The 23,362-nt window shown below is 37.9% G+C and overlaps 1 protein-coding gene across 5 annotated transcripts in view; it reads left to right on the top strand.

Annotated features, from left to right (window-relative positions):
* EXOC6B (exocyst complex component 6B) overlaps positions 1-23,362 on the top strand; it is a 742,202-nt gene that overhangs the window by 424,538 nt on the left and 294,302 nt on the right. For all 5 annotated transcript variants that reach the window (XM_012475649.2, XM_064364233.1, XM_064364234.1 and 2 more), the window contains 2 exons: positions 3,910-4,044; positions 22,599-22,778. In XM_012475649.2, coding sequence (XP_012331072.1) covers positions 3,910-4,044; positions 22,599-22,778 — 315 coding nt within the window. The remainder of the gene's footprint in view (positions 1-3,909; positions 4,045-22,598; positions 22,779-23,362) is intronic.

The following is a 23,362-nucleotide window of genomic DNA, read 5'->3' as shown; positions in this document are numbered from 1 at the left end:
GTTCATCCATGTCCCTACAAAGGACACGAACTCATCGTTTTTGATGGCTGCATAATATTCCATGGCATATATGTGCCACATTTTCCCTGTCCAGTCTATCATCGATGGGCATTTAGGTTGGTTCCAGGTCTTTGCTATTGTAAACTGTGCTGCAATGAACGTTAGTGTGCATGTGTCCTTATAGTAGAACGATTTATAATCCTTTGGATATATACCCAGTAATGGGATTGCTGGGTCAAATGGAATTTCTATTTCTAGGTCCTTGAGGAATCGCCACACTGTCTTCCACAATGGTTGAACTAATTTATACTCCCACCAACAGTGTAAAAGTGTTCCTATTTCTCCACATCCTCTCCAGTATCTGTCTCCAGATTTTTTAATGATCACCATTCTAACTGGCGTGAGATGGTATCTCAATGTAGTTTTGATTTGCATTTCTCTAATGAGCAGTGATGATGATCATTTTTTTGTATGTTTGTTGGCCTCATGTATGTCTTCTTTTGTAAAGTGTCTGTTCATATCCTTCGCCCACTTTTGAATGGGCTTGTTTGTTTTTTTCTTGTAAATCTGCTTTAGTTCTTGGTAAATTCTGGATGTCAGCCCTTTGTCAGATGGGTAAACTGCAAAAATTTTTTCCCATTCTGTTGGTTGCCGATTCACTCTAATGACTGTTTCTTTTGCTGTGCAGAAGCTGTGGAGTTTGATTAGGTCCTATCTGTCTATTTTGGCTTTTGTTGCCAATGCTTTTGGTGTTTTGGTCATGAAGTCCTTGCCTACACCTATGTCCTGAATGGTTTTGCATAGGTTTTCTTCTAGGGTTTTTTATGGTGCTAGGTCTTATGTTTAAGTCTTTAATCCATCTGGAGTTAATTTTAGTGTAAGGTATCAGAAGGGGTCCAGTTTCTGCTTTCTGCACATGGCTAGCCAGTTTTCCCAACACCATTTATTAAACAGGGAATCCTTTCTCCATTGCTTGTTTTTGTCTGAAATTGAGGCAGCAATTAAGAGGCTACCATCCAAAAAAAGCCCAGGTCCAGATGGGTTCACAGCCAAATTCTCCCAGACATACAAAGAGGAGCTGGTACCATTCCTTCTGAAACTATTCCAAATAATCCAAAAAGAGGGAGTCCTTCCCAAATCATTTTATGAGACCAACATCATCCTGATACCAAAATCCGGCAGAGACTCAACAAGAAAAGAAAACTTCAGGCCAATATCCATGACGAACATAGATGCAAAAATCTTCAATAAAATACTGGCAAGCTGATTGCAACAGCACATCAAAAAACTTATCCACCATGATCAAGTAGGATTCATCCCGGGGATGCAAGGCTGGTTCATCATACATAAGTCTATAAATGTAATTCACCACATAAACAGAATCAAAGACAAAAACTACATGATTATCTCAATTGACGCAGAGAAGGCCTTTGACAAAATTCAACAGCCCTTTATGCTAAAAACCCTCAATAAACTAGGTATTGACGGAACGTATCTTAAAATAATAAAAGCTATTTATGACAAACCCACAGCCAATATCATACTGAATGGGCAAAAACTGGAAGCATTCCCTTTGAAATCTGGCACTAGACAAGGATGCCCTCTCTCACCACTCCTATTCAATATAGTATTGGAAGTTCTAGCCAGAGCAATCAGGCAAGAAAAAGAAATAAAACATATTCAAATAGGAAAGGAGGAAGTCAAATTGTCTCTATTTGCAGATGACATGATTGTATATCTAGAAGACCCTATCGTCTCAGCCCAAAATCTCCTGAAACTGATAAGCAACTTCAGTAAAGTCTCAGGATACAAAATCAATGTGCAAAAATCACAAGCATTCCTATACACCAATAACAGACTTAAAGAGAGCCAAATCAAGAACGAACTGCCATTCACAACTGCTACAAAGAGAATAAAATACCTAGGAATACAACTAACAAGGAATGTAAAGGACCTCTTCAAGGAGAACTACAAACCACTGCTCAACGAAATAAGAGAGGACACCACAGATGGAGAAACATTCCATGTTCAAGGTTAGGAAGCATCAATATCGTGAAAATGGCCATACTCCCCAAAGTAATTTACAAATTCAGCACTATCCCCATCAAGCTACCAATGACCTTCTTCACAGAACTCAAAAAAACCACCTTAAACTTCATATGGAACCAAAAGAGAGCCCACATAGCCAAGTCAATTCTAAGCAAAAAGAACAAAGCGGGAGGCATCACACTACTGGACTTCAAACTATACTACAAGGCTACAGTAATCAAGACATATTCTTATAAAAATGCAAAGTAAAGATGTAGTAAAGAGAAACAAAAAAAGAGTTTCATTCTATTTCTTGTTTGTATTTCCTTTAGACTCTAGGGAATGCGAATAGTTTTAATAGTTTAATAGTTAAGCAATAAGTAATAGATACCACTTTTTTTCCCTCTTCTTTTTACTAGAGTAGAATCAGAACATGGAGTGGTCTAGTTGTTTGCAGACCCAGAATCTTATATTTTAGTGTAACGTACACAATCATGCAGTACGTCAGGGCTACCGTATTATGCTTATGCTAAAAGGTACTGGCAGAAGTCATTTAGATGAGTACATAATTGGAGGGTATGGGACATAGTATTAGTTCCATTTAGGCTATGTGATCTAAAGAAAATCACTTGATTTTCATTTCTGTTATAATAAAATGGAAGTTATAATTATGTCCATTTAACTACATTTCCAAGTTTATGGGAAAACAATGTAGGAAAATGAATCATGAAGTTCTTCAGAATCCTTAATTCTGTACAGACAATAATAGTTATTCTTTTTCGTCTTCTTTTCAAGTAATTTGTAGAAGACAACCTTTTTTTTTTAACAATCTGTTCTATGTAAGAAAAGATAAATAGTGTTAACAACAGAGTATTTAATCCTCACAATAACTTTGTAAAGTAGACATTATTAGTGATGTTTTACAGATAAGGAGATAGGGTTATAAAAGTTAAGAAACTTTCCCATGACCAAATAAGTAATAATAATAAAGTAAGTGGTTAATTTTATGGTTACTTTCACTTTGATGGCCATGTTTTTTCTTCCACAAACTGATGGAGTTTATTAACATATTGTAATCTCGCCTAACATCTCTCTGTTCATCATGCATAATTTTGAAACATCTTGTTGCCATTTTAATTATTCCTGTTCATTTAGTGATTATTTATTTAGTTCATTTGGCAATGTTTTAATTGGCAGGCACCATGCTAAACAGTAGCAATTTTTGTCCTTAGTCTAGTCTTTTTTAAACAGAAGAAAACATACCTTTAAAATAGAGTGATAAGTGTTCCCATAATAGGGGTTAACACAGAATATTTTGGAATACTGTATTAGTCCATTTTCATACTGCTATAAAGAACTGCCAGAGACTGGATAATTTATAAGGAAAGAGGTTTAATTGACTCACAGTTCAGCATGGCTTGGGAGGCCTCAGGAAACTTACAATCATGGCATAAGGCAAAGGGGAAGCAAGGACCCTCTTCACAAGGTGGCAAGAAGAAGTGCTGAGCAAAGTGGGAAGAGCCCCTTATAAAACCACCAGATCTCATGAGAACTCACTCACTATCATGAGAACAGCTTGGGGGAAACTGTACCCATGATTCAGTTACCTCCACCTGGTCTGTCCCTTGATACATGGGATTATGGGGATTATGGAGATTACAATTAAAGATGAGATTTGGGTGGGGACACAAGACCTGACCATATCAAAGGCTTCCTAGAAGAGGTAAAATGAACGTCCATGCTTTAACATGTGTTTTACCAGAGTATGGATCACCTTTGCCATCATGCCTTTCATTTGTTTTGTACCAGCAGATTCATACTGAGCCATTCATTCTGGGGTGAATAGTCAAATGACTTTTACATGTGCTTGTTATTTTCTAGCTTGTCCAGATTATTATCAACACAACACATTTGGAGAAATCCTGTAAGTACTTGGAAGAATTTATCACCAACATCACTAATGTGCTTCCAGAGACAGTTCACACTACCAAGCTCTATGGCACCACAACTTTTAAGGTGAGAATCCCTACAGTTCTGTGAAACTGCTCTGGTGTACACAGTCCAGGACATTCTACCTAACATGACCTTGTTTCTGCAAGATGGTTTATAACATGCTTTTGAGAATAAGTGTTTATGATATGTTTGATTTCCCTTCTCTATTTTCTTTGAAAAAATAAATACCATTGCTAGTTTTTGGGTGTTTAAACAAGACAAAACAGCTACAACTGTGTCTCTAAACCCTTCCTTATATTTTGTACATGTAAATCACCATTTCCTAAGTTGAGCCCCAGCACAGTCAGATTTTCTACTAAGCTGTCCCCTGCTCACTGTATCCTGTGACCAAATTTTTTTTTTTTAAACCAGATCTTGCTCTGTTGCCCAGAATGGAGTATAGTGGTGCAATCTTGGCTCACCACAATGTCTGCCTCCTGGGTTCAAGCAATTCTCATGCTTCGTCCTCCGAAGTAGTTGGGATTACATGCGTGTACCACCATGCCCAGCTAATTTTTAGTATTTTTAGTCGAGATGGAGTTTCACCATGTTGCCTAGGCTGGTCTTGAATTCCTGGGCTCAAGCGATCCACCTACCTTGGCTTCACAAAGTGCTGGGATTACAGGCATGAGCCACCACGCATGGCCCTGCGACCAATTTTTTAATCTTACTTTTTTCTTTTTGAGACGGAGTTTCACTCTTGTTACCCAGGCTGGAGTGCAATGGCGCGATCTCGGCTCACCGCAACCCCCGCCTCCTGGGTTCAGGCAATTCTCCTTCCTCAGCCTCCCGAGTAGCTGGGATTACAGACACGCGCCACCATGCCCAGCTAATTTTTTGTATTTTTTTTTTTTTTTTAGTAGAGATGGGGTTTCACCATGTTGACCAGGATGGTCTCGATCTCTTGACCTCGTGATCCACCCACCTTGGCCTCCCAAAGTGCTGGGATTACAGGCTTGAGCCACCGCACCCAGCCCAATCTTACTTTTTAATGAGAAATTTCTGTCCCTGCTTTTCCAGTTAGTAATTTTATAATTTCACATATCCATAGCACTAGTTTTGATCCAGAGCTAGATCAAATGGGAAGAAATGACAATCATTTAGAACAAAAGAAGTATTGATGGTAGATGAGTTTCTGGAAGGTAAATGCTATAGCTCAGAGCAGCTTTAATAAACTCTTTCATATTATGTGAGCTTTAAATAGGTATTAAGCAGTAAAAGTAATAGGATAACATCTCAAACATTAAAAATGTAGATCTGACGTACAGCCTACTTATATGGTTTGAGTTTTTGTTTATATTGTTGTTATTTGATTGTTTTAGTTTTAAAACATATTCTCTGTTACCCTTTTGAAATCCAGAAATTGATATTAATTAAATGTACAGTTGTAGAGTTGAAACTATGATTTATGTCACCTGTTGTCTGCTTTTTTCCATAAGCTTATCCTGTTTCTCTATTTTTGGTACATTATTTTGACAGTAGGCACACCAAACAATTTTGGTACATTATTTTGGTACATTATTTTGATTTATACTGCTATTACACTTTGTGGCAGATAAAAATTGTTGGTATGACTTACTATTTTTCTATTGTTTGAAAAAATGCAGTGTTGAATCAGAAAATATTTATGAATCTATGTGATTAGGTCAGCTATTAGATTAAGTTACACATTCATCAAGTGGCTGTAAATTATTTTTTAAAAAATAGCAATAAAATTATAATAGCAAAGACCTGGAACCAACCCAAATGCCCATCGATGATAGACTGGACAAAGAAAATGTGGCAGATATACACCATGGAATACTATGCAGCCATAAAAAATGATGAGTTTGTGTCCTTTGTAGGGACATGTATGAATCTGGAAACGATAACTCTCAGCAAACTGACACAAGAACAGAAAATCAAACACCGCATGTTCTCACTCATAGGCGGGTGTTGAACAATGAGAACACATGGACACAGGGAGGGTAGCATCACACACTGGGGTCTGTTGAGGGGGCCAGGGGAGGTACAGCAAGGGGGTGGGGAGGTCAGGGAGGTATAATATAGGGAGAAATGCCAGATATAGCTGACGGGGGAATGGAGGCAGCAAACCACATTGCCATGTGTGTACCTATGCAACAATCCTGCATGATCTGCACATGTACCCCAGAACCTAAAGTACAATAAAAAAAATTCATTACACATCATGTTATGTTCATATCATGACTTCCAAATTTTTCAAGGATGTCTAATGATATTAATATGGATGTGCTTTTAGTGAGGAAAAGAATTATTTAATAAAAAAGCCCTGAGAATGAGTATGGAATACAAGAGCTTTAAGAGCTTCAGAATGACCTTAGGCAGTTTCATAGGAATTATAATTACTCTTAAATACTAGCATTATTATGGAGCTTGGGCAATAAATTTATCAAAAAATATTTTTATGTTTGCTCTTCTGTGAAAGCCAAATTTTCTCTAGGAAACAAAATGTAAAAATAAATAGTTCAGTGTTAAATAGGTAATAGGGAGTTAGGGAACTGGAACGTGAGGTCCCTTTATATTTGTCTTTCAAATGAAGGATATGTGGTATCTACTGATACTCTTTCTCTCAACCCATCTAAGATTTTTTTATGTCAATGGTTTTTCAAATTACATTCAGAAATTCTCTCAAAGGATGGCTTGTGTATTTTGTTATTGCTCTAGCATGAAAAAATGCCGAAGGAAAATTAAAGGCTGCTAGGAAGCCATAGGGGCTGAACAGCCAGTTAAATACTTAGTGAAGGAGAAGTTCTGGAGACCACTAAAGGTCATGTTGACAGTGCTTATTGGAAAGACTGATTGCTTAAAACACACTGAAAATTTATTTTTACCAGGGCTGTTTCAGACTAGCTAACCCAGAACTCAATATAAACATGGCAATTATAACAGCTACATGTGTATTTTCCTAAGCTACTGTTTCCAGAAAACTTTCCCTTGCAGATGGAAACCTTTATGCTGGAAAAGGGGTAGAAAGTGTGAAGGTCTTTAAGGTATTTTCTTGCAGAGTTCCCTCTTATTTCTGCCATGTGTGACATAATCAAGCTGGCATCCTTAGCTTTCCTTATTCATGAGATTTTCCTCACTCTCTTACAAAAGAGAATGAAAGTGTTTATTAATTTACTCCATTATAAATATTGCTTTCGTATCTACTATGTGACCATCTGGTAGATTCTTGGGGAGAGACAGAATAAGTACTTTGTCCCTGGACTTAAAGTTTATGATCTACAGTAAGACAGACACTATACTGGAATAATACATTAGATGTATTCAATCCCTCATTTATTTAACAAGTTTTAGTACAGTATCGACTACAAATTAGGGGAAGTTTCAGGGATGAACAAAAAAAATGAGTCTCCTGACTTTACAGATATATTTTAATGAATTAGTAGATGATAAACAAACATAGAAATCTAATATAATGGCAAATAGTTATAAGAACTAGGAAAAATAATAAATGACCTGAAGGAAGTGAGAAATTAAATCATTTGGATTTCTGATGGATATGCATTCCTGTCAAAGGGAACAACACAGTGGTAGATACGGGTGTGTTCAAGAAATAGCAAGGGGGTCAATCTTGCAATGATGTATCTATCACTACTGGTAGAGATGATTAGAGATGAAGTATTCAGGAGTTAGATGATTTCGATACTGTACATTGTATTCTGAAATGAGATGCAAAGTCATTAGAAGATTAAGTTGTGGGGGGTAATGCTTGAATTATCATTTAATGTGATACTGATTTTTATGTAGAAATAAATATACTGCAATTTAGTAAAAGGAAAAGAAGAAAGTCTAACTGGGAGGGTAGTTGCAGTATTCCAGGCAAGAGATAATGGTCACTTGGACTAGTGGTAGAGGTAGAAGTGGTGAGAAATACTTTTGAAGGTATAGGTGGCAGGTCTTACTACTAGATTGCGTATGTGTATTAAGAAAGAGAGAGGAGTCAAGGGTAGTTCCAAAACTTTTGAACTGAGCAAACTGGATGAATACCGTTTACTGAGATGGGGAAAACTTAGAGAACAATACATTGGGAGAGCAGAAATAAAATTTAGACTTCCATTTTTGATACATTAAGCTTGAGATATTTAATTGATAGCTATATAGAGGTATTAAATTGGCAGGACAAAATCATAGCTGAAGATAAAAATTTAGAGTTCAACAGTGTAAAGATGATATTTGGTGCCATAGGATGGACTTTCTTCTGGGATTTGAGTGTAGATAAAGGAAAGGTGTGATTATTGAGATCCAGGAGACTTCAACATGGACAGGTTCAAAAGAGGAGAATTCCAAAGAGAATGAGGTCCCAGCTTTAGAATCTCCAAAAAAGACTTCCCAGACATGTGTAAGTTGGAATGAATCTTGGAACCAGCAGGATATTTCCAGGCAGAGAATGGATAAAGAGGGAATGAGGGATATTTTAATGTCGTGCAAAGATGAAATGGTCAAATAAAGCCAGTATTCAGCATAGAATTAGGATGGCAGTGAGATACAGAAATAGATAAATGCCAACCTGAGAAGCACTTTGTTTTATATTAATAGATAATTTGGACTTTAGTCTAAATTCTTTGAAAGACTTCAAATGAGGGAGTGTTGCATTTTAAAAAATAAACATTCTACTGTGCCTCATTGAAAGGAAGGAAAGAACTAAAAAAAGAAGAAAAGAAAAGATGAAAGTAAGAAAGGAAAGGAGAGGAAAGAAGGAAGAAATAACAACATCAATCACAATTACAGTTTAGGATGAGAGGAAATTGATTTCCTAAAAGTCTTTATGTAACTGTGCTAATAAATTTGAGGGTCTGTAGGAAATAGATATGATGTGATAAGGAAACGATATGGAAGAGGAAAGCTTAAAGATAGCTGACTAGAGGTATTTCATACTTGCCTCCTCCACTAGGAAGAACCAACATAATGAGTAGATGATCACACTTCAAATAGATCATCCGAGAGAGAACACTGGAATTCAACAGAAAAGTGACAGTAAATGCCTAAACAAGGAAGGGGAGGGAAGCGAGTAGTCTGCTCAGTAGGATCAGCTGGGAGCTGAGGGAGACTCCTTAATATGAGGAAAAGGTTAGTGAGAAACTGTCAGTGGTGTCCGCTTCCACTATGGACTCCTGAAATCCTGGTCACAGGAGAGTCTCTTGAGCCTCACTTGCCCTGAAACTTACATAGGAAGATGCTGGGAGATTGTGTGATGACACTTGTCCAGGGAAGGAGCTCACACTGAGTCACACATCTCCCGTGAGACCTAAGCAACTATAGCAAGGAACCATTTTAGAGCCCTGCTTCCAACAGAGCACATTATCCTGTAGACCACTGGCACTGGGGCTTAGGTGCAGGAGAAGCACGCTTGCTGCCTCCCAGCTTAGGCGCCAGTGACCAGGGGCCACCCACACCAGGGGCTGAGATGCTATTACAATGCAGGCTGCTGCCATTGCAACTGAGGCATGAGTAAGGTGTCAGCTACTGCAGAGGGGCTGAGGAAAGAGTGCCACTTGGGCTTTGGTGAAAATGATGTGTATGTTTTCCACCTGCTGACCTAGGCTGCCCAATACTGAGGGTGGCACTACTGAAGGTGGCACTGCCCTCCCCAGTGGCAGGGAAGCAGCACAGCTGCTCCACCTATCACTAGTTAATTTCACTTTTCTAGGGATGGCCTCACCCCTAACTACCGAAACCGTGCCTGCACTCATCAAGAGGCTTGAGGACAAGCTTGGCTCAGTTTTGCCCTGCCACCCCCAACCCCTATGCCGGAGCACACAATCAGGGAGCAAGGGGATCACCTAGCCCAGTCCACCACAGTTGGCACCTGAACACTCCCGCAGGTGCCCGAGGTTGGGCCTACCCACATGACTGCTATTACCACAGCTGGCACCTACCTGCATGCACCACCTGTGGGCCTGGAGACTAGCCCACTCGGCTGAACACAACTAACAGCAACACTAGTGTGCATCAGTTGGGACTGAGCTTCTGCACAGCAGAAGAAACTATCATTCTCGGTAAACTAACGCAAGAACAGAAAACCAAACACCGCATATTTTCACTCATAAGTGGGAGATGAATGATTTGAACACATGGACACAGGGAAGGGAACGTCACACACCAGGGCCTGTTCAGGGGGTGTGGGGCTAGGGGAGGGATAGCATTAGGAGAAATACCTAATGTAGATGACAGGGTGATGGATGCAGCCAACCACCATGGCATATGTACACCTATGTAACAAACCTGCACGTTCTGTACATGTACCCCAGAACTTAAAGTATTTACAAAAATTCCATCAAAGAAACTATGGAATAAGAGAACATAAACACAGGGCAATAGCAAGAAAATTACTGAGTTGACAGTTCTTTTTTTTTTTAATGTACTTTTTATCAACTGCATCACCATGTACAAAACAGCAACTATATAGTCATATCTAGTAGGAAGTCAGCCAAAAAAAAATTAAAACTATTCTATCAAGTGGAAACTTAGGTTTATATCCATGATTGTCAATGATTTACCTTGTCCTAAATGGATGTTGTACCATGAGGTATTAGCTAATATCATATGTTGGCTAAAACATTAAAAATTATGTTTATCTTTAAAAAAAAATTAGGAGAGAGACTTTTCCCTAACTTATTCTGTAAGGTCAGCATTACCCTGATACCAAAACCAGACAAGGAACAACAAAAGAAAACTACAAACCGACATCCCTGAAGAAAATAGATGCAAAAATTATCAGCAACATAATAGCAAACTGAATTCAATTAAAAGATAATACACCATGATCAAATGGGATTTAGACCAAGGGTGCAAGGATGGTTTAATATATCCAAATAAGTAAATGTGGAACTTCACATCAACAGAATGAAGGGCAAAAAACAATATGATTATCTTAATAGATGCAGAAAAATATTTGATAAAATTTAACATCCCTTAACAATTAAAACTCCCAAAAGCCAAGTATAGAGGAAACATACCTCACAATAATAAAGGCCACATATAGAAGACCCATAGCTAACAATATCTTGAATGGGAAGAGGTTGACTGCCTTTTTTTAAGAATGGCTAAAAGCTGGAACCATTCCCCAAGACAATTATGCTCGTTCTAACAACTCCTATTCAACATAGTATTGGAAGTCTGAGCTAGGACAGTCAGAGAAGAGAAAGAAATAAATGGCATCCAAATTGGAAAACAAGAAGTCAAATTATCCTTCTTTGCTGATGATATCATCTTTCATTTAGAAAAACTAGAAGACTTCATCAAAAAACTCTGAGAGCTGATAAACAAATTCAGTAAATTTGCAGAATATAAAATCAACACACAAAAATCAGTAGCCTTTTTATTCTCCAATAATGAAACAGTAAAAAAGAAATCAAGAAGGCAGTTTTCATTTACAATAGCTTCAAAACATTGAAATACCCAGGAGTAAGGTTAACCAAGGAGGTGAAAAATATCTACAATTAAAACTACACTGATGGAAGAAATGGACAAGGAAACAAATAAATGGAAATACCATACTCATAGATCAGAAGAATTAATATCATGAAAATGACCATAGTTTCACAAGCAGTCTATAGATTCAATACATTCCCTATCAAAGTATCAGTGTCATCTTTCACAGAAATAGAAAACACAATCATAAAATTCATAGGGAACCAGAAAAGAACATGAATAACCAAAACAATCCATAGCAAAATCTAAAAGTACATACAAATAAATGAGGGACTGAAGTAAGATTAGGAATGCATGAATGATTAGAAGATAAAAGGAGGAAAATATGAGTATATTGAAAGATACTAAAAAGTTATTTTATATGTTAACACATATTGTCATTAAAATTTCTTGAGTAGTTTTACTGTAACTGACAAATTCAAGAGGCAGAAAAATCAGTATATATGGTTGAAATGAATGACACCATCAATCAAGTGAATCTAATGGACATTTATTGAATGTTTTGTCCAACAACAACTCATGCAAAATATTCACCAAGACACACCATATTCTAGACAATAGAATATCCTTTAAGTAGAAATAATATTAATGTTGCTTTCAGACAGTGTGAAATTAAACTAGAAATAAGTAACAGAAAGATAGAAAATACCAAATTATTTGGAGATTAAGCAACATATTTCAAAATAAAATGTGGTCAAAGAAAAAGTCTCATGAGAAATAGTATTTCAAAATAAATGAGCATTGAAACACAACTTATAATTTGTGAGAGGCAGTGAAAGCATTACTCAGAGGGAAATTTGTACCATTAATAGCATATATTAAAAAGAAAAAAGATCCAAATTTAATAATCTATACTTACACCATAGGAAACTAGCTAAAGAACAATTTAAATCCAAAGTATGTAATAATAATAATAATAAAAATTAGAGCAGAAATCAATGAAAATGGAAACCAGTAGAGAAAGTCAGTAGAGAAAGTCAGTAGAGAAAATCCTGGATGGATGAATAGGTGGAATTCAGTAGATTTTTAGGGCAGTGAAACTATCTAAATGATACTGTAATGGTGAATTAGTGACATTATGGATTTTTAAATACCCATAGAACTGTGTATCACAATGATTACACCCTAATATAAACTATGGACTTTAGTTGATTATAAAATACCAACATCATTTCATTAATTGTAAAAATTGTACCACACCAATTTTAAATAGGGGTAAAAGCATGGAATGTGGTGGTATATACAGATGCAGTGTACTTTCTGCTTAACTTTTATTTAAACCCGACACACTAAAAACTAAAGACTTTTAATGAAAAAGACTTTTAGCAAAACAAATTCAAGGACACTTTCAAGATTATTATACGAGTAATGTAAAGATGAAAATATAGAAGTGCTTATTGAAATATTTAGACTTGTTGAAAACTATAAAACATAGAAGAAAAAATTGAAGACATAAAGAAAAATATATTATAGTTTGTGTATTGAAGAATTAATATTGTTAGAATTTCCGTATTATCCAAAGTGATCTACATATTCAATACAATTCCTATCTGAATTCTAATGACATTTTTCACAGAAATGGAGTAAATAATAGTAAGATTCATATGGAACCACTAAAGACTTCAAATAGCAGAAGCAATCTTGAGCAGAAAGAACAAAGCTGGAGGCATCAGTCTACCTGACTTCAAAACCTACTGCAAGTCATAATAATCAAAATAGCATGATTCTGGCATAAAAACATACACACAGACCAGTGGAACAAAATAGTTCTGATATAATTTTATTCATGTATAGTCAATTAATTTTTGACAAAGATGCCAAGAACACACAAAAGGGGAAAGGATAATCTCTGAAAAAAACAGTGTTGGGAAAACTGGATATCCACATCTACAAGAATGAAATTCATTCCTCACCTCACACCATAGATAAAAACATAAAATGGATTAAAGACTTAAACATAAGACCTGAAACTAAAACTGCTACAAAATAATATAGGCAAAAAGCTCCATAGCATTGGCCTGGGCAATGAGTTTTTTTTAAAGCTATGACCCCAAAAGCACAAGCAACGAATGTTAAAAAAGACAAATGAGATTGATTATATCAAACAGAAAAGATTTTGCATAGCAAAGGAAACAATCAACAGTTGAAAGATAACCTACAAAAGGCAGAATAGGTAGGGTGTGGTGGCTCATGCCTGTAATCCCAGTACTTTGGGAGGCAGAGGTGGGGGAATCACTTGAGGTCAAGAGTTCGAAACTAGCTTGGCCAACATGGAGAAACCCAATCTCTACTAAAAATACAAAAATTAGCCAGGCATAGTGGCATGCTTCTGTAATCCCAGCTACTCAGGAGGCTGAGGCAGGAGAATCACTTGAACCCGGGAGGCAGAGGTTGCAGTGAGCCAAGATTGTGCCACTTTAGCCTAGATGACAGAATGAGACTCTGTCTCAAAAAAACCCAAAAAACAAAAAACAAAACAAAACAAAATGAATGGCAGAATATATTTCCAAATGATACAGCAGACAAGGGATGCATTTCCAGAATATATAAAGAGCTAAAACAATTCAGTAGCAAGAAAACAACCCAATGAGAAAATAGGCAAAGCATTTGAATAGACATTTCTCAAGAGAAGACATGTAAGTGACCAAGAGATATATGAAAAAATATTCAACATCATTAGTCATCAGAAAAATACAAACTAAAACTACAATGATATATCACTTGCCACCTGTTAGGATGACTATTATCAAAAAGATAAATGGTAAGTATTGGAGATACCAATACTTACCAACATCATTTCATTAATTTGAGATCATGTGGAGAAAAGGGAACCCTTATACAGCGTTGGGAATGTAAATTATTTATAGCCATTGTGGAAAACAGTATGGAGTTTCCCTGCAAAATTGAAAATAGAAGTATTATATGTTTCAGCAATCACACTACTGGGTATATTTCCAGAGGAAATGAAATCAGTATGTCAGTGAGATATCTGCACTCCCATGTTCATTGCTACATTTTCCACAATAGCCAAGATATTGATTTGACCTAAGTGTCTGTCAACTGGTGAATGCATAAAGAAAATATAGTATGTATACAGAATGGAATACTATACACCTTACAAAAGAAAGAAATCCTGCCATTTGCAGCAACATGGATACATCATGGGGACATTACGTTAAGTGAAATAAGGCAGATACAGAAAGAAGAATATGCATGATCTCATATGTAGAGTCTAAAAATGTTGACTTCATAGAAACAGAGAATAGAATGGTAGTTACCAAAGCTGAGGAATATGGTTGGGGTGTTTTTGGTCAAAGGCTAAAAATTTTCAGTTAGATAGACGGAATTAGCTCGAGATTTATTCTATAACATGATGATTATAGTTAATAACCATGTATTATATTCTTTTTTTTTTTTTTTTTTTTTTTTTTTTAGAAATTACTTTTTTTTTTTTTTTTTATTGCATTTTAGGTTTTGGGGTACATGTGAAGAACATGCAAGGTTGTTGCACAGGTGCACACCTGGCAGTATGATTTGCTGCCTCCCTCCCCTTCACCTATATCTGGCATTTCTCCCCATGCTATCCCTCCCCAACTCCCCACCCCCCCACTATCCCCCCTCCCCCCAACAGACCCCCGTGTATAGTGCTCCCCTCCCTGTGTCCATGTGTTCTCCTTGTTCAACACCCGCCTATGAGTGAGAACATGTGGTGTTTGATTTTGTGTTCTTGTGTCAGTTTGCTGAGAATGATGTTTTCCAGGTTCATCCATGTCCCTACGAAGGATGTGAACTCCTCCTTTTTAATGGCTGCATAATATTCCATGGTGTATATGTGCCACATTTTTCCTGTCCAGTCTATCATCGATGGGCATTTGGGCTGGTTCCAGGTCTTTGCTATTGTAAACTGTGCTGCAATGAACATTCGTGTGCATGTGTCCTTATAGTAGAACGATTTATAATCCTTTGGATATATGCCCAGTAATGGGATTGCTGGGTCAAATGGAATTTCTATTTCTAGGTCCTTGAGGAATCGCCACACTGTTTTCCACAGTGGTTGAACTAATTTACACTCCCACCAACAGTGTAAAAGTGTTCCTATTTCTCCACATCCTCTCCAGCATCTGTTGTCTCCAGATTTTTTAATGATCGCCATTCTAACTGGCGTGAGATGGTATCTCAATGTAGTTTTGATTTGCATTTCTCTAATGACCAGTGATGATGAGCATTTTTTCATATGTTTGTTGGCCTCATGTATGTCTTCTTTTGTAAAGTATCTGTTCATATCCTTCGCCCATTTTTGAATGGGCTTGTTTGTTTTTTTTTTTCTTGTAAATCTTTTTTAGTTCATTGTAAATTCTGGATATCAGCCCTTTGTCAGACGGGTAGGCTGCAAAAATTTTTTCCCATTCTGTTGGTTGCCGATTCACTCTATTGACTGTTTCTTTTGCCGTGCAAAAGCTGTGGAGTTTGATTAGGTCCCATTTGTCTATTTTGGCTTTTGTTGCCAATGCTTTTGGTGTTTTGGTCATAAAGTCCTTGCCTACGCCTATGTCCTGAATGGTTTTGCCTAGGTTTCCTTCTAGTGTTTTTATGGTGTTACGTCTTATGTTTAAGTCTTTAATCCATCTGGAGTCAATTTTAGTGTAAGGTGTCAGGAAGGGGTCCAGTTTCTGCTTTCTGCATATGGCTAGCCAGTTTTCCCAACACCACTTATTGAACATGGAATCCTTTCCCCATTGCTTGTTTTTTTCAGGTTTGTCAAAGATCAGGTGGTTGTAGATATGTTGTGTCGCCTCCGACGTCTCTGTTCTGTTCCATTGGTCTATATCTCTGTTTTGGTACCAGTACCATGCTGTTTTGATTACTGTAGCCTTGTAGTATAGTTTGAAGTCCGGTAGTGTGATGCCTCCTGCTTTGTTCTTTTTGCTTAGAATTGACTTGGCTATGCGGGCTCTCTTTTGGTTCCATATGAAGTTTAAGGTGGTTTTTTCCAGTTCTGTGAGGAAGGTCATTGGTAGCTTGATGGGGATAGCGTTGAATCTGTAAATTACTTTGGGCAGTATGGCCATTTTCACGATATTAATTCTTCCTAACCATGAACATGGAATGTTTCTCCATCTGTTTGTGTCCTCTTTTATTTCGTTGAGCAGTGATTTGTAGTTCTCCTTGAAGAGGTCCTTTACGTTCCTTGTTAGTTGTATTCCTAGGTATTTTATTCTCTTTGTAGCAATTGTGAATGGCAGTTCGTTCTTGATTTGGCTCTCTTTAAGTCTGTTATTGGTGTATAGGAATGCTTGTGATTTTTGCACATTGATTTTGTATCCTGAGACTTTGCTGAAGTTGCTTATCAGTTTCAGGAGATTTTGGGCTGAGGTGATAGGGTCTTCTAGATATACAATCATGTCGTCTGCAAATAGAGACAATTTGACTTCCTCCTTTCCTAATTGAATACCCTTTATTTCTTTTTCTTGCCTTATTGCTCTGGCTAGAACTTCCAGTACTATATTGAATAGGAGTGGTGAGAGAGGGCATCCTTGTCTAGTGCCGGATTTCAAAGGGAATGCTTCCAGTTTTTGCCCATTCAGTATGATATTGGCTGTCGGTTTGTCATAAATAGCTTTTATTATTTTGAGATACGTTCCATCGATACCTAGTTTATTGAGGGTTTTTAGCATAAAGGGCTGTTGAATTTTGTCGAAGGCCTTCTCTGCATCAATTGAGATAATCATGTGGTTTTTGTCTTTGGTTCTGTTTATGTGGTGAATTACATTTATAGACTTGCGTATATTGAACCAGCCTTGCATCCCCGGGATGAATCCTACTTGATCATGGTGGATAAGCTTTTTGATGTGCTGTTGTAATCGGCTTGCCAGTATTTTATTGAAGATTTTTGCATCTATGTTCATCATGGATATTGGCCTGTAGTTTTCTTTTCTTGTTGAGTCTCTGCCGGGTTTTGGTATTAGGATGATGTTGGTCTCATAAAATGATTTGGGAAGGATTCCCTCTTTTTGGATTATTTGGAATAGTTTCAGTAGGAATGGTACCAGTTCCTCTTTGTATGTCTGGTAGAATTCGGCTGTGAGACCATCTGGGCCTGGGCTTTTTTTGGGTGGTAGGCTCTTAATTGCTGCCTCGACTTCAGACCTTGTTATTGGTCTATTCAGGGTTTCGACTTCTTCCTGGTTTAGGCATGGGAGGAGACTACTGTCCAGGAATTTATCCATTTCTTCCAGGTTTTCTAATTTATGTGCATAGAGTTGTTTGTAATAATCTCTGATGATGGTTTGAATTTCTGTGGCATCTGTGGTGATATCCCCTTTATCATTTTTTATTGCATCTATTTGGTTATTCTCTCTTTTCTTTTTTATTAGTTTGGCTAGTGGTCTGTCTATTTTGTTGATCTTTTCAAAAAACCAGCTCCTGGATTTATTGATTTTTTGTAGGGTTTTTCGTGTCTCTATCTCCTTCATTTCTGCTTTGATCTTAGTTATTTCTTGTCTTCTGCTAGGTTTTGAGTTTTTTTGATCTTGCTCCTCTAGCTCTTTCAATTTTGATGATAGGGTGTCAATTTTAGTTCTCTCCTTTCTTCTCATGTGGGCACTTATTGCTATATATTTTCCTCTAGAGACTGCTTTAAATGTGTCCCAGAGATTCTGGTATGTGGTGTCTTCATTCTCGTTGGTTTCGAAGAACATCTTTATTTCTGCCTTCATTTCTGTGTTTATCCAGTCAACATTCAGGAGAAAGTTGTTCAATTTCCATGAGGATGTGCGGTTCTGGGTGGGCTTCTGAATTCTGAGTTCTAACTTGATTGCACTGTGGTCTGAGAGACTGTTTGTTATGGTTTCTGTTCTTTTGCATTTGCTGAGGAGTGATTTACTTCCAATTATGTGGTCAATTTTAGAGTAGGTGTGATGTGGTGCTGAGAAGAATGTATATTCTCTGGATTTGGGCTGGAGAGTTCTGTAAATATCTATTAGGTTTGCTTGTTCCAGGTCTGAGTTCAAGTCCTGGATATCCTTATTAATTTTCTGTCTCGTTGATCTGTCTAATATTGACAACGGTGTGTTGAAGTCTCCCACTATTATTGTGTGGGAGTCTAAGTCTCTTTGTAAGTCTTTAAGAACTTGCCTTATGTATCTGGGTGCTCCTGTATTAGGTGCATATATATTTAGGATCGTTAGCTCTTCTTGTTGTATTGATCCTTTTACCATTATGTAATGTCCTTCTTTGTCTCTTTTGATCTTTGTTGCTTTAAAGTCTATGTTATCAGAGATGAGAATTGCAACTCCTGCTTTTTTTTGCTCTCCATTTGCTTGGTAAATCTTCCTCCATCCCTTTATTTTGAGCCTTTGTGTATCCTTGCATGTGAGGTGGGTTTCCTGGATACAGCACACTGATGGGTTTTGGCTTTTTATCCAATTTGCCAGTCTGTGTCTTTTGATTGGGGCATTTAGTCCATTTACATTTAGGGTTAATATTGTTATGTGTGAGTTTGGTCCTGTCATTTTGATGCTAGCTGGCTGTTTTGCCCATTGGTTGATGGAGATTCTTCATTGTGTTGCTGCTCTTTACCATTTCGTGCGTTTTTGGAGTGGCTGGTGCTGGTTGTTTTTTTCTATGTGTAGTGTCTCCTTCAGGAGCTCTTGTAAAGCTGGTCTGGTGGTGATGAAATCTGTGAGTACTTGCTTGTTCACAAAGGATTTTATTTTTCCTTCACTTATGAAGCTTAGTTTGGCTGGATATGAAATTCTGGGTTGAAAGTTCTTTTCTTTAAGGATGTTGAATATCGGCCCCCACTCTCTTCTGGCCTGTAGGGTTTCTGCTGAGAGATCTGCTGCTGATGGGTTTCCCTTTGTGGGTAACCCGACCTTTCTCTCTGGCTGCCCTTAGTATTTTCTCCTTCATTTCAACCCTGGTGAATCTGATGATTATGTGCCTTGGGGTTGCTCTTCTAGAGGAATATCTTTGTGGTGTTCTCTGTATTTCTTGGACTTGAATCTTGGCCTGCCTTGCTAGGTTGGGGAAGTTTTCCTGGATAATATCCTGAAGAGTATTTTCCAGCTTGGATGCATTCTCTTCGTCACATTCAGGTACACCTATCAAACGTAGATTAGGTCTTTTCACGTAGTCCCATATTTCTTGTTGACTCTGTTCATTCCTTTTTACCTTGTTTTCTCTAATCTTCCCTTCTCGTTTTATTTCATTGAGTTGATCTTCAACTTCTGATATCCTTTCTTCTGCTTGGTCAATTCTGCTGTTGAAACTTGTACATGCTTCACGAAGTTCTCGTGTTGTGTTTTTCAGCTCCATCAATTCATTCATATTCCTCTCTAAGTTGTCCATTCTCGTTAGCATTTCGTCAAGTCTTTTTTCAAGGTTCTTAGTTTCTTTGCATTGGGTTAGAACATGTTCTTTTAGCTCACAGAAGTTTCTTATTATCCATTTTCTGAAAGCTGATTCTGTCATTTCATCACACTCATTCTCCGTCCAGTCTTGTTCCCGTGCTGGTGAGGAGTTATGCTGCCTTGTAGGGGGAGAGGTGTTCTGGTTTTGGGTGTTTTCATCCTTTTTGCGCTGGTTTCTTCCCATCTTTGTGGATTTATCCGCCTATTGACTTTGTAGCTGCTGTCTTTCTGATTTTGGTAATTTTAAGTCTGCAGCAGCTGAACTCATAAACCTCCTTTTCTTCTCCCCAGGTGTTCTGGCCCAGGGGTTTAGCACTTTATGTTTTTCAGCTGTGTTGCTACCGTTTTCCCTGCCCACAAGGTGGCAGTCTAGTCACACTCAGCCTGCAGAGGCTTCGCTGAGCTGCTGTGGGCTCCGCCCAGCTTCCGTGTGAGCTTCCCAGCAGTCCTGTGGGTGTAGTTAGAACTGCTTCCGCTATGCTGGCCCGCCCCTGTAGTGACGGAGTCTCTGTAGTGGCGGGTTGTCTTGGTTACGGAAAATTGCCCCGGGAACTGCAGGGTGTTTCCCGATGGAGGACGCCCCTCCCCCACAGAGCTGAACCGTCCCGGGTTCAGCCGTGTTTCTAGAGGGTCCCTCTTTGTCCTGTAATCTCTTGGCTTGCCTCCTTGCCACAGTTCCCCTTGCTGGCCCAGAGGGGACACAGTCTCGTTCACTTTGTTCAAGGAGCCGCTGCTCCCCGCCCCCCGTGCAGGCCGAGCGGCTGCTCCGGTCCAACCAGCGGCGCTGGGAATGCGGGGAGCTTCTCCGCGCAATTAAAATCCGCTGCCCTGTGTGCCGCTGCGTCAGCCGAAGCAGCGGCTCTGAGATTCGTGGCACTCCCTTGCCCGGGGGTCTCCTGGCTTGGCTCCCTGCTTCAGCTCCCCTTTCTGGCTCAGAGGGAACTCTGTCTCTCTCGCTCTGCGCAAGAAGCCACTGCCCCCCGCTCCAGGGCGTAGGCTGAGCGGCCACTCCGCTCAAACCAGCGGCGCTGGAGACCCGTGGGGCTTTTCCTCCTGTGAATCTCCTGGTCTGTGGGCAGTAAAAGTCCGTCTGGAAATGCGGCGTCCACTCACCCTCTGCGCCTTCTCTCGGAGCTGCAATCCCGACTTCCTCTTAAGTGGCCATCTTGGATCGATCTCTGTATTATATTCTTGAAAAATGCTAGCAGAGTACTTTTATGTATTCCTACCTCATAAAATAAGTATGAGGGGTAATGCATATGTTAATTATTAGGTTGGTGCAAAAGTAATTGTACTTTTTGCCATTAAAAGCAGTTTCTTTTACACCAACCTTAGCTCAGTTTAGCCATTTCACATTGTATATATATTTCTAAGCATTAAGTTGTACATAACAAATATATATAACTTTGTATAATTTTTATTTATCGATCAAATTTTATAAAGCATTGTTCATGTAAGTAAATATAGTCACTGATTATATTATAGTATGTAAATATATTGCAAAATTATTCAGATTTAAAATATGTGAAAATGTAGAGAACAGTACAAATTACAGAGAAATTTGAGAGATACAGAACTCATTTTCTGACTGTGGAGGAAAGAATGGAATTTAATATGTTGATTAGATCTCTGCTTTGGTCTGAATTGAACAGGTAAAGAGTGATAAACATGAGGAGTTTCAACCTGGTCCTACTTTTGCTTTTTGAGATGGAGTCTCACTCTGTTGCCTAGGCTGGAGTGCAGTGGTGTGATCTCAGTTCACTGCAGCCTCCGCCTCCTGGGTTGAAGCAATTCTTCTGCCTCAGCCTCCTGAGTAGCTGAGAGTACAGGAACCTACCATCATGCCTGGCTAATTTTTGTATTTAGTAGAGAGGGGGTTTAACCATGTTGGCCAGGCTGGTCTTGAAGTCCTGACCTCAGGTGATCCACCCACTTTTGCCTCCCAAAGTGCTGGGATTATAGGCATGAGCCCCCGCGCCCGGCCACTTATTTCAAAGTTTGTCTGGGTCAGAGATGTCCATGAAACACTAGCTTATATGGTTCTTGAATTAGAATGATTTTGGAGTAGATCTGTACTGAAGATAGAGATACTGGAAGTTATAGGAATTAATTAAATCACCCAAAGAAAGTTAGAAGATTTGTGTCCAGAGAAGTGAAAGGAAAGCCAGGAGAAAACCATCTCATGAAATCCACAGAAAGACAGAGTTTTAAATAGAGAGTATTTAACAGAAATTAAGGAAGATCAGACTGAAAGGGATTATTGAATGTGGTGGCAAGTACTTCATAAGTTACTCTGTACAAGTCTATGTTGATGGAATTTTAGCATTGGAATACTGGTGTCATGGCGTAATGTATGATCATTTGTCCTGAAAATATTTTTGTAACAATATTAATCCCACCACATCTCTTAGACCTTTAATATGCTAGTATATTTCATGAATCTCTTATATAGGTATCTAAAACTTGTATGATCTGGGCATTCTGCTTTTATTTTAGCATCTCTTAGGATGCAAACAAAAAATTTTTTAAAAACTACACAATGCTTTTAAAAAAGAAAAAAATTAAAAAAGATTGTGATATGACTCAGTATTCCCAGTTATATTGCTAGTTACTTAATGGATGTAAGTGTGAGATGACTCTAAGCTCATAGAAATGTCTGCCCTGTTCATATTAAAATCAGAGTGATTTTTCAAATTTTATATTTTTTCACAGGATGCTAGACATGCAGCTGAAGAAGAAATTTATACCAACTTAAACCAGAAGATTGACCAGTTCCTACAGCTGGCAGACTATGACTGGATGACCGGAGATTTGGACAACAAAGCTAGTGATTACCTGGTAGACCTCATTGCCTTTCTTCGTAGCACCTTTGCTGTATTTACACACCTTCCTGTAAGTGACATTTACTCTTACTTTGTCCTTTATATATAAAAAAGTTTCCTTATAATTTAGTTTAATGAAAGATACTAGTTTCTGCTGTAACTACCCAGGAAGATCTTTAGTATAGAAAAGCTCATGCTATATTTATTAACTCTTAATCATATTTAGAGGCTACTTCCATCATTTTTTCATTGATCGTTGTGTTTTTTTCATTCTAAAAATGGTTCCTGGTATTATGTCTGCTTATCTTCCTATGATGTTCAAGGTAATTAGTACAAAGACATTATAAAAGCCTTGTTAGAATTAGAAAAGAAAGTTAGAATTTCAGATATGCATATTTTAGTTTTATAATATTCTTTAATATTTTTATATAAACTGAAATTGTTTGATGAAATGCTCCATCTTTTTATCTAATTTGTCTGTCTTTTCTCTATTTTGTTAAGCATATTAATTGTAGACTTTTGAAATCATTCTTTACTACTTCTTATATACATTATACATACACATATTGGTGGATTTTTTTTTCTCTTGGCTTTCGGTCATGTGGTCCTGTCTCTTTCTAATATTTTTTGGTTGATGTTAGACATTGTGTAAAA

This window comes from Aotus nancymaae, unplaced genomic scaffold (assembly GCF_030222135.1).
Source record: "Aotus nancymaae isolate 86718 unplaced genomic scaffold, 86718_ANA_hifiasm-v0.15.2.pri h1tg000057l, whole genome shotgun sequence".
NCBI classification, from domain to species: domain Eukaryota; kingdom Metazoa; phylum Chordata; class Mammalia; order Primates; family Aotidae; genus Aotus; species Aotus nancymaae.
The sequence above is the reverse complement of the archived record's forward strand: the minus strand, read 5'-3'. Positions and strand labels throughout refer to the sequence as shown.